The 13,152-nt window shown below is 34.2% G+C and overlaps 1 protein-coding gene across 1 annotated transcript in view; it reads left to right on the forward strand.

Annotated features, from left to right (window-relative positions):
• Nucleotides 1-13,152, forward strand: part of TMEM163 (transmembrane protein 163) — an 82,282-nt gene that overhangs the window by 39,340 nt on the left and 29,790 nt on the right. The window contains exons 3-4 of the mRNA XM_039328246.1: nucleotides 7,490-7,533; nucleotides 9,097-9,188. Of these exons, the coding sequence (XP_039184180.1) occupies nucleotides 7,490-7,533; nucleotides 9,097-9,188 (136 nt within the window). The remainder of the gene's footprint in view (nucleotides 1-7,489; nucleotides 7,534-9,096; nucleotides 9,189-13,152) is intronic.

Below are 13,152 nucleotides of genomic sequence, written 5' to 3' on the forward strand. Positions count from 1 at the left end.
TGGAACTATTTATTCCTGCCTGTAATTTATAAGTAAATTCATAATTAATGTAATTCATAAGTAAAATCTTGATTTTAAACACCCCCTTCAGTGGACTGAATGCATTGGACAACATCTAGATTCATATTACTTTATCAAATAGAATTTAGTTCAGACAATGTTCATACATTTATGTAAATTATATACATTTTACATAAGCTATGAAAATTTCATGTGGATTTCTGTGCTAGATATCATGTGAAGATAGTGGCAAGATACATTGTTTTGAATTAATTAGTATAATTTCTGACTGCCTGTTTTTAAGATCTCAGATATATGTGACATATTGCTTCCTTATTATATATGTATGCATGGACAGCTGTAATAATCAGACCGAGAATATGTGAAATTGCTTTTCAAGATGGTATTTGTATCAGGTGCATTTGAACCTGGGGGGCACTGAATGAAGAGATGCTCTTGTGAAATCTCTGGGCTTTTCAGTAGAATGTTACTTTATCAGTGTTTCTGTTACATTGTAATAGACTATGCTGGAGTGGATAGATATAATAAATTTAGATGATAGAGATGGATGGATGGATGGATGGATGGATGGATGGATGGATAGATCAGACAGACAGGCAGACAGACAGACAAATCTGGCTGTATGATTGTTAATATGCTGCACCAGATTTTTAAATGTAGAATTATTTTGCTTCTGCTTTATGTCTCCAACTATGATTTTTTAAATTGTTCTTTTATATATGTACATACCTCTGTCAGCTTTTCAGAAGTACAATCTATTTAAACGGTAATTCATTTTTTAAAAATAAAACTAAAATAAATTCCTTAGAGGGATCAGTATAATAGAGTTTAGAAACACATATTTGTATAAGTCAGAATATTCTGTGCATAATAATAGCAGGCCTCTGCTATGAGTTTCACAGCATTCTACTTTAAAAGCTATTGATTACCTTATTTTAATCAGTATTCATTTGCTAAGTGTTTAAACTTGAGTAATTTCAAAACTAATTTAAAAGCAATATGTAAATTTAATCACAATGTGAAAGATGAAGGTAGAAAGAAAACAATAAAAGGAATGCATTTTTTAAAAAAAACACTCTCTCAATGTTTTCTTTAAATAAGAAAGAAGGAGGGACTTTGAAATAAATGACATAATTTGAAACACTTATCAAGATCCTGTATTAGGAAATACACATATACACACACACAAAAATACAAATAAATTATTCGAATATGACACAGGAATGGAGCAAGTTAAAAAATGTATGATAAAGTGAGCGCAAAACTTCAAATAAACGATTACAGTAGAAAAATTGAAAGAGCTATGAAAAAAATCAAAACTTACTACAAGTTATTATTACTTTAATTTTAAGGGATTATTTAATTAATATAAAGTGCATAATATAATTACCAAATCATATAACAATAAATGTTAGAAATGCCATAAAAAGAATAACGTTGCATCGTAGAGATTTTTTTTGTGTACAACAAAACTCCTCTTTTCAAATATTTGTGCCTGTTACTTGCTCTCTACATGTAGATTAAATAATTGATCTGTATATTTTAACCTAGTGCAGGGGTAGGCAACCTCGGCTATTTTATGATTCATGGACATCAACTCCCAGAATTCCTGAGTCAGCTATGCTATGCTGAGTCAGAATTCTGGGAGTTGAAGTCCATGAGTCATAAAAGAGCCGAGGTTGCCTATCCCTGACCTAGTGGAACCTTCTATTTGTTTCCTTCAAGAGAGTGGCTACTTAATCCCAAAAGGGAAAGGCCATTATTTCCCTTATGGTTTGAGCTTAAAAGTAAATCTATAATAAAGGTTATTAATATTTTTCAGTGTGACTTTTGTGTTTGATGGTAAAGAGATTAACAATATAAGAGTACCCCATCTTAGTCAAGCATTTTATTTCTCACAGTTGGTCACAGACCAAAAAATGTCTCTGGGGTGCATTCAATTAGGAGGAGGAGACGTATCTCCCATGAAGAGATGAGAGACAAGGATAGAAGTCCTGTTACAGATGTTTGACTCGGTTGCTGGTCAGATGGATTAATAAATTGATACCTCACAGGTTCTAATTACATATATTGTAGGAAAAGAGCCCCTGTAGTTAGCTAAAAATCATAAGGAGCTGGTGGCACCTTTTTCAAACTAACGCATTTTATTATGTGTTATTTCATTGTTATATACACATTTATTTATGTGCAATGATGAAAAAACATATATGCCTTTTAATAAAAATGTATTAGTCTGAAAGAATGCTACCCAGGTTCCTCATTCAGAGGTTGTAATTTACCTTAGGTTAATAGTTCCTTGCCCATAATATAATGATACTTAAACCAAGCACAATGGATAATCTCGTTAATCTATATTTTCTTCAGGAATTAAACAATTAGAATAACTGCATGGCTGGACCCAAAGCAACCAATCCACTTACTTTCTCTTTCTTGTTAACATCTTGTTGAAGAATGCATGTGTTCTGTTTCAGAAAACAATATGGGGAAAGATAGAGAAGATGTAAGATTTCTGTTTTCAGTACCAGCAACTGATACTCATATACAACAAAAATCTGTGAAATCTAAACAGGTCATTTAAGGGTGCAGACACAGAACAGAAGGAGGAAATACATATTTTCTCCCTCTTAAGCACAAATAAACTATGCTAAAAAGATCCTCTTTCATCACATTTTGAAATACATACATATTGATTTTTAGAATTAGTTATCAAAAATAATTAGGTTTGGACTCCTAGCAATGAGACAGGAACCAACTGCTAATGGAACCATTTATCAAAAATATTTGGAATACATAATGATAAAAAAGTAAAATTAATTATCATTTAACAAATATTTTTATCAGGTTTAAAGTTATATGTTCTTCCTGCTCTCTACAAGAGTTACAACTTTTCTTTGCAGACTATTCCTATAAATGATTGTGCTGTGTGTGTATGCACATGTGCCTATTTGTTATTTCTAATCTCCAGTGTAGAAGGGCATTTTGAAAAAAACATAATTTCCCCTTTTCGTTTTGCATCATTCTTATATGATAAATGGAGCACAGTGAGGCCCTTGTTTCTAGGCAGGTCTGACAAACAGTTGGGCTTGTTATCCTGTCCTAGTGTTTAGAGGAGAGCTTCCCCAAATTTTTCTTTCAGAGAGCCAGTTTGGTCTGCTAGTTAAGCCTTCAGGCTAGAAACCAGGAGACTGGGAGTTCTAGTCCCCCTTAGGCATGAAAGCCAGCTGGGTGAGTCTTGGCCCAACTCACCACATAAGGTTGTTGTTGTGGGGATGATAGGAGGAGGAAGGAGTATTAGATATGTTTACCACCTTGAGTTACTAATAAAGTAATTACGACAGGATTGAAAAAAAGAGAATCTGATAAATAAAAAAATACCCCAAACCATTTATCAGAAAATCCTTTTTACCCAGTGTAGAAAAAAAACTTTAAGTCAATGTCCCAGTTGTGATTAATGGGTTTGTATGTCATTACCCAAAGATAAACCACTTTTACCCAATTTTGGATCATTTATTAAGGTTTGGGAAGCACTAGCTTAGAATCAGGACTCCCTTATAGCAACTAGTGTGTAGAAACCAATCCCCCAAAATGTGTTTCTTGCCCTGAGGCTACAGCCTGCATGTTGGGGGCATTTGCTTCTACAGTGAAACTGTCTAGCAGTCTTGGTTTTTTTACTCTGCTCTTGCCATCCTGTCAGTCCCATAATACAAACCAAAATGGAAGGAAGGAGGTCAGCAGCAGCCAGAGAGAAGGGTATGTGGGTCCGCAACAGCCACAAATAGCCTAAAGGAGCTAGGCAGCTCTGGGTCACCACTGAAACAACACACAACATACCGTATATTCTGGCGTATAAGGCGACTGGGCGTATAAAACGACCCCCAACTTTTGAGAAGATTTTCAGGGTTTAGAAAGTCGTCTTATATGCCAGAAAATACAGTACAATATTGAATTTCTGTTTATAGATGAGCACAATAGGAGCTCCATTCCTTTGCTGCTAGAAAGCTTTGTCCTGTTAGTGCTTATTTCTGTAAAAAAAAATAGGGCTGGCCACTAGGGGGCAGATTGGTTTTAAATTCAGACAACAGCTACCCGTATATTCCTGTGTATAAGACGACCCCTGACTTTTGAGAAGATTTTCAGGGTTTAGAAAGTCGTCTTATATGCCGGAAAATACGGTACCTATGGAAGGTTTATGTCTTCCATCGAAGGTGGAAAGTGCTACTTCTACATCAGATCAGGAAAAAAAAAGTTAGCTGGCCTTTTTTTTTTTATTGAAAATTTTTATTTTTTAAAACATACAATCATTTATAAAAATACAATAAAATTTTAAAATAGAGAACCCCCCCCTTACCCTCCCTCCCACCCCCACCCCCCCTCCCTTCACTTCCCAGAGCAGAATACAGGGTTAAGAAAAAAAAAGAAAAAGAAAATTATAATAATTAAAAAAAAGAAAAAAAAAGAGAAAGAAAAAAAAATATCATAATTAACCTTTAACTCCATAACTTATAAAACAATTCTCTATAATATTTGATATTCATTCATAAAATAAATAAAACTTTTTAATTCCATATTTTTTCTGAATATAATCTATCCACCTTCCCCATACAGTAATATATCTTTCTTGTGTATGATCCTTTAAATAAGCAGAAATTTTTGCCATTTCTGCAAAACTAGATACTTTAAATATCCATTCTTCTAAAGTAGGCAAAGAATCTTTCTTCCAATATAGACCTACTAGTAACCTTGCTGCAGTTAATAAATTCAACATCAAAGTAGTTTCTTTTTCATTTAAGTCAACAAAAATACCAAGTAAAAATAGTTGAGGAGTAAACTTTATCTTCTTTCTAAAAATCTTTTGAATGTTCCACCAAATCATAATCCAAAAAGCCTTTACTTTTTTACAATTCCACCAAATATGAAAGTATGTCGCATCATTATTGCCACATCTCCAACATTTGGGCTGTATGTTGGAATACATACAAGATAATTTTTTAGGATCTAAATGCCATCTATAAAACATTTTATAAAAATTTTCTCTCAAATTTTGAGCTTGTGTAAATTTAACATTTCTTATCCAAATTATCTCCCATAAATCCAATGAGATCGGCTCCTGTATATTCTGAGCCCATTTAATCATACAATCTTTAACCAATTCTGTTTCCGAATCTAACTCTAATAAAACATTATATATTCTTTTTATATGAGCCGGACCTTGGTTTTTAATCTGAATAACCAATTGTCTATCTTCTAGTGTTATTCCCTCTTTCTTGTCTACAGTCCATCTATCCATTATTTGTAAATATTGAAACCATGACTGTAGAATATTTTGCTGCCTTAATACATCTAGGGATTTCAAATGCCAATTCGAACCAGAACAAATTAACAATTCTTTATATGAAATTTTATCAAAATTTGTCCCCTTAGAGGTTCCCTCAATTGCATGTCTGGGAATCCCCCAGATAGGTATTTTATAATTTAATCTATAATAATACTTCTTCCAAACACGAAGTAAGGCATTCCTCAAAATATGTGATTTAAAAGTCCGATCAACTTTCTTATTAAAAATTAAATATGCATGCCAACCATATATTAAATCCCAACCTTCCAAAAAAAGAATATCCATATTTGTTAAATTAAGCCAATCACTTAACCAAGTTAGGGCGGCTGCATCATAATATAATTTCAAATTGGGTGCCTTAAGTCCCCCTCTTTCTCGAGCATCCTGTAATATCTTAAATTTAACCCTTGGTTTCTTCCCGGCCCATATAAAATTATTGATACCCTTTTGCCATTCCTCCAAATTTGCCTCTTTTTTAAGAATAGGTATCATCTGAAACAAAAAAAGAAACTTTGGTAGAACATTCATTTTTACAGCTGAAATTCTCCCCAACAATGACAATTGCAATTTTTTCCAATCTATTAAATCCTTTTGGACTTTTGCCCATAGTGGTTCATAATTGTTCTTGTACAATTTTCCATTTGAAGCAGTTAGATATACTCCCAAGTATTTAACCTTTTTTACCATCTGAAAACCTGTGGCTTTAATCAAACTTTCCCTTTCTTTAACTGACATATTCTTAGATAATATCTTAGTCTTATAATTATTAACTTTAAAACCAGAAACATTCCCATACTGTGTTATAAGTTCTAATAAACCATCAATCGCCTGATTCGGCTGTTCCAAAATTAAAACCAAATCATCCGCAAATGCCCGCAATTTATACTCATTCTTCCTTATCTTTACACCCTTAACTAACTTCGATTCCCGAATCTGAATCAATAAAATTTCCAATGTTAAAACAAATAACAATGGGGATAATGGACATCCTTGTCTTGTCCCTTTTTGAATATTGAAATTCTCAGTCAATCCCCCATTTACAACAATTTGTGCAGATTGCTGCTGATATATAGCTTTAAGTGCATGTAAAAAATTATCCCCAAAATTCATTTTCTCTACCAAAGAAAATAAAAATTGCCAGTCCAATTGATAAGTTAGCTGGCCTTTGATCTGAAGAACTTCCCTCTCTTTCTAGGGCTAAATGGGCCTTTAATCCTGGGAGTCCTGATTGGAAATCTATGCAAAAATCAGTACATTTTAATTTATATGTTTAAATGTCCATTTTTGTTCTGTTGCTAAGTAGATTGATTTAGGTGTTAACAATTACATTGTATTACTTGACTAAATATACCCATTTTGAATAGGATATGATAAATATGCATTTTTGTTTCCTTGTTTCTTCTTATTTTCACATAAAAATGAAAGAGAAGGATTAGTAATGCAAATTTTAAATTGTAACAAATTATAATTTGATGATACTTTATATGTTCAAGCCCTTTATGTTGTAAAGTATATTTTTAAAATTGTATTAACATTATCTTAGACAGTGTTTCTCAACCTTGGCCACTTTAAGATAGGTGGACTTCAACTCCCAGAATTCCACAAAAATGTACAATTGGTATTGACTGGTATTGATCTGAACAACTAGTGAAAAAAAAACCTATGAAAATTTTGTTTCTTAAAAATGGTTATATTTTTTGTTTCAGTGACAGTAACTCTACAGAAAGCCTTGTGAGCAGAAATCAAAACACAGCATTTTAGGGAGTTGAAAGGATTTAAAGAGCTGCTTGCAGATAATAGGAGGAAGCATCTCTTGTCCTTCCGTATGAAAAACAGAACTCTATAACTGCATAGAGAGAATCCTCTACGTTTTAATAGATTATATCCCTTTAAAAAATTATTCTATGTTTATAAATATTTATGATGAAATAGTGAATTTATATATTCAGCAGGTGATGCACATTTTCTTTCCAGATATTCTTTCTTATTCTCTCGAGTTTCTGAATAACAATTCTGATATATTTATTCATTTTGAGGTTATTGTAGTACAGTAGTGTCATTTATTCAGAGTGAATGATAATCAAGCATGAAATTTCAATGAATGTAGATTTTAAAATTTCTTTTTCCTTTTAGCTGTCTCTGTAATGAGGTACAGTGCTTCATCATTTGGATTTGCAGTAAGTATTCTCATAGCTGAAAAGTACATTTGCTTTTTCTGATTGAATTCACACCTTAGTTTCATCTACAGTTGCCACAAATATTATCAATTCATACAAAGAAATTTAAGAAAGAGAGGAACCATAAATAAAGTTAAACAATCAAATCAGAAGACTAATTGGATTTTAAGTAGGATTTCTTATTTGAATTTCACAGAAGAATTAGAAATGGGTCTAAAGCATGTTCCCAGCATTGTCCACTGTGTCTTATATTAGCTGGCATAACTCAAGCATGTTTCAACTGAGAGTCCAATTTGTGGAGTTTTAAGCAAGAGCTAACTTAATTCTGTGTCTATACTCTCAGGGTAAGTCTCAGTATCAGAAGATTAATCAGCTTCATGCTGATTTGCAAGTGCTGGGAGCTCTGTTAGAAGTAAAATATGAAATAGATATTCTAGTTCACTATTTATATAACATTAAAAAGTTCTAATACTAAGGGCAAATTTCAAATGGACAGAGAGATGGTTCCCCACCTCCATGTTATTGTAATGCCATAGAGACCCAATGTTGTACAGCAGTTCAGGTCTAGGACTGGACTGAGAGTTTAAGTCCATTCTCATCTACAGAAGTTCAGTGGGTGATTTTGATACTGTCACAGCCCAATCTATCAAATAGGGTTATTTTGAGAAAAACCTGGAGGAGAGAGTGCTATGTCTACCTCCTTGAGCTAGAACAGTGGTTCTCAATCTTTCTAATGCCGCGACCCCATAATACAGTTCCCCATGTTTTGGTGACCCCCAACCACTTATACATCACCGGGTGCCAGGGGCGTGGCCAAAGAAAAGGGGGAAAAATGGCGGACAGCCTTGTTTGGCGACCCCTGTGAAATGGTCGTTCGACCCCAAATGGGGTCCTGACCCACAGGTTGAGAACCACTGAGCTAGAAGAAAGTTGGGAGATCTAGCCAATAAATGTACCAATCAGTTATGAAAGAAATCCTCTTTTGGTAGTTCTGTTCATGTTCATATATTCATATTCATTAAGAACTCTTTAAAAAAGTTTGTTCCTCAGATCATCATCATATGTATCTAATAGGATTGGATTGTAGTTTGAACTTGTGACAGTTGTCAATCAGATGTCTAACAAAACAAGTAATTCTGGCAGTGTTGTTCATGTGAATCCATCAGACATGAAGTTGGTGCTATAATTTGCTAATTCAGAAAATTCAGAACAATTTGCACTCTAGTTTTTATTATTTGACAGTAATGCTCATTGCTTTGCCGTAAGTTTGATCCTTCTGCCCTTATAGAAAAGTCTTGTTTTTAAATATATGTGTTTTGCAGCAGAAAAGAGCTCACACTTTATGATTGATGGGGTTTAAAATCTTATTACTCCTTCAACTGACATAATTGTATTGTTTTTTGTTTCTTTTAAAATAAAAAAGTCAATTTTTAATGTTTCTTGCTTTTTGTTCCAATGATTAATGCTGTATTCATATATAGCCTTGCAGTACCCTTACCAATCTTTCATTACAACATGTTTTGCTTTAGTTACCCCAATTAAATTGTTTATTATCTTTTCCAGTTTGATGCCACTTTGGATGTGTTGTCTTCAGTGATAGTTCTATGGCGGTACAGCAATGCAGCAGCAGTTCATTCGGCACACAGAGAATATATGTGAGTACTTAAAGCTATTTTTATCTCTGCTGAAGCTTTCATTAATACTTTATTTCCACTGGGCCAATTATTTTTTTCTGCCCTCATGATTTCTCAAAACCTCCTGGTGGCACAGTACTAAAAATCTTTTCACAGCACCACAGGAAAGGACCATATGTAATATAGTTCCTTTGCTGAAAACCTTGGTGCCTCCTTCAGTGGGGGATGCATACATTGGTACCTGCAGCTTGAAATTCACATTGAACAGACAGGCCCTGCTGTATTAAGTTGCACAGTGGGTGATCTCAAGGCAAGCAATCTATCAAAGCTAGTTTGTGTAAAAGTGTAGCAGTAATTCATTATTTTGATTTTATCTTATTCCACTGACAGAATATGATTTATCATATTAGATTCAAAGTATAATGTTAATCATATGCTAAGGTGCTGCTTCTGCCCCCCCTCCCGTGGACCATTTTTCTTTAATAAACATTTCAACAAGCTATTTGACTTTTAGTGTTTCTCCACAAAAATGGATGAAGATAGTTACTTGTTTTAGGTGTATAATTTAGGTATATATAGGAAATGCATAATTTCTGTTCATTAATCCTGCCAAAGTTGCAATGGTCACTCCATGCTAAGCAGATTATTTGTTTGGGACAGGGGAGACACAGTCTTTACCCTCTTATACAGTTTTTTTTTATTAATTATGAAGGAGAGTTTCCTGCAACAGGCTGTGATTGGAAGGAGATGTAAATTGAGTGCAACTGTGCGTGTTGAGAATGTGGGGGATGTAGAAAACATGCTTGCTTCTGAATGTGCGTGCTTTTGTGCATGTATGCAGGAAAAATAAACGCCTCCATGTTTTATGTAATGAAACAGTACCATAGGAAGTTACTTGTAGAGGGAAAGTGCCAGTAAGAAAAGATTAGAGGTTAAAACCATGGTTACAACTCTCATGTACACTTGTCTAGCAATCTTAGAAACTGGCATGAGCAAATGAGTTCTGAAGAACCTTGTAATCTCCATGAAAATGGGGGAAAGAGTACTGTATGTAATATGCCATGGCTTTATTTACATAATTTCACCTAGTCTAAGGTCTAAGATATCAGGGCATGGGTACTGAACTTGAACTTCCTAGCCTACAGTTGAGTAAGTTTGATCAGAAAAATAGTATCAGAAATCAAACATGAATAAACAATTATACAGTCAGGGACAAACTAAAGTTATACTTACAGAACTGTATAGCTTTACTTCTTGCATTGCTCATTATTTTATAAATATCAGAAATCTGGGCCCTGTGGGCAGGAAAAAAGAATGGAGCTGTAATTCATTTTGCCACTGCATACCTACTGCAACGTTTAGGTCAGAAAAAAAATACAAAGTACATAATCTTGTGTGAAATTACTTGGAATCGTTGGACAGATATTATGATATAGCACTGTGCTGTTTCATATTCAGTAGCTAAGTAAATATACTGTAAATTAGAATAAACATGGATCACTAAGATAAGTATTAATAATTCTGATCATAGTGCTTTGATATTTTCTTGTATATTTCTGTTTGTATTATAGAATAGTTAGGTGAATGATACTTTTATTTTAAATTTGCTAGGAAAAGCATTATAAGATACCTTTGTTAAATGTTACCGTAGGTATTGGTAGTAAGCCTTGTGATATTTTTTTAAATAAATCATTGTGTCTTTATGAATATTTTAAGATTTAAAACCGAAAGAGAAAAAAAGCTCAAAATGCTTGTTGCATTGTTCTATTGTACAAACTCAGCATTTCAGAGCCCAATTTCTGTCTTCCAGGCTACCTAAAATCAGAAAAGATGTGTCACAAAAAAACTTGTTAAAGTCATATATACGAAAGCAAACAATTTGTCATATTAAATATACTAATGGAGTACTTCAGGAACAATGCATTTAAAAATTTGCATTTGGAATGATTAAAAGAGTTTGTGTGTGTTGGAATAGAAAGCTCTCATTTATATTTCAAAAACAGATAGTATAATGAAAAGCTCTGCAGTATCAGAGCCAAAGCTGTTGTTACTTGCATCGAGAGTCCTATAAATAACTTTAATAATAATAATAATAATAATAATAATAATAATAATAATAATAATGTTGGAAGGGACCTTGGAGGTCATCGAGTCCAACTCCCTGCTCAGGCAGGAAACCCTATACCATTTCAGACAAATGGCTGTCCAGTCTCTTCTTAAAAACTTCCAGTGTTGAAGCATTCACTGCTTCTGGAGGCAGGTTGTTCCATTGGTTAATTGTTCAAACTGTCAGGAAGTTTCTCCTTAGTTCTAAGTTGCTTCTCTCCTTGATCAATTTCCATGCATTGCTTCTTGTCTTGCACACATATTGAGTGGTTCTCTTTGCTTTGCCTGGCCCTCAGCATTATGGATCTGGCTGTAAAAAATTATGTCTTCCTCCTACTCCTTGTTGATCCTGGCATAATTCTGAACCCTTCCTTCTACCAGCTAATTCCCTTCTTCAGAAATAGTAATGGCACTTCTTTTCTTTATCGTTTTGACGCATAAGAGACTGCTTTAGGTTACTTTTGCCTCACTGAATCCCCAGCCTATTCTGTGTCTGACATACAGATTACCCTTCGACTTACGATCACAATTGAGCCCAAAATTTCTGTTGCTAAGTGAGACATTTATTAAGTGAATTTTGCCCCATCTTACAACCTTTCTTGCCATAGTTGTTAAGTGAATCACTGCAGTTGTTAATAACATGGTTGTTAAGTGAATCTGGCTTCCCTATTGACTTTGCTTGTCAGAAGGTTGCAAAGTGACCTTTTGTGACCCAGGGACAATGCAACAGTCATAAATACATGCCAGTTGCCAAGTGTCTGAATTTTGTTCAGGTAAGCATGGGAATGCTGCAATGATCAATAAGTGTGAAAAACAGTCATAAGTCACTTTTTTCAGTACCATTGTAACTTCAAATGATCACTAAATGAATCGTACGTTGAGGACTACCTGTATTCTGGTCCTTGAGTGTTTAATGAAGTTCCTGAGATACAGCATGTACATCCCTGTGGATAACATCTAGATATCTACTTCCAGGTTTCTCAGCAAAGGCCATGCCGGCTGAGGAATGTTACAGTTTAACTGCACCTATATCAGGGGTGTCAAACTGCCGGCCCACAGACCGGTTTCATTATACCGGAGCTGCGCCCACCCCATTGCCAGCAACGGCGAAAAAGCTCCGATACGTTGCGTGACGTCACGTGATGTCGCAAGTTTGACATGTCTAACCTATATGGAGAATGTCAGAGTCAAGGAAGATGAATGCAAGTATATTTCTCTTGGTGATTAGTTATTTCAGTGGTGAAAGAACCTATGAAAGCAATCTTAACTAGTTTATTATTGATTACCGTACAGTTAAAGCTAGTTGGGTGACTTGGGTATCCAGTTACCCAAATAATGAATTTAGCCTCTATTTAGTCTTCCCTTCATTTCAGGCTGACTCTGTCCAGAAGATTATGAGGTCATAACAAACATAAGAGGCATTTGGTCTTGCATACGTTGGCTCTACTTTATAGATTGCAAAGTCTAGCCTATGTAGACAGAGATTTCAATTGTTTTCAAACTACACAATCTGGAACTGGCAATTCTGCTTAGCAGTTATTTTTCTTTTTCTTATTAATTTATACTCTGTATCTATCAACTTATTTTCTAAATGGTTTACATAGCCATCCTTTTTTTTTGTATTCTGTCCTCACTGTTTTTTTTCTCTCCACATTTTCTTTCCTTAAGTTAGAATAAGCATGCTAGTCCATATGTTAAGCATGTGTGCATTCTAGCTTCCAGCTGTCTTTGGTAAATGTGTATGACTGCTTCTCCTCCTGAAATGTATATGTAAAGGAAATTGCCAATTTTTTTTGAACTTCAACAACTATTTAATCTTCTACTTGAATACTGTGTAGATCTTGGTTGATCTAATTATCCTTGTTCTGAGATATATCAC

This window comes from Crotalus tigris, unplaced genomic scaffold (genome assembly GCF_016545835.1).
Source record: "Crotalus tigris isolate CLP2741 ecotype Arizona unplaced genomic scaffold, ASM1654583v1 scf7180000024374.3283719, whole genome shotgun sequence".
Classification (NCBI taxonomy): Eukaryota; Metazoa; Chordata; class Lepidosauria; order Squamata; family Viperidae; genus Crotalus; species Crotalus tigris.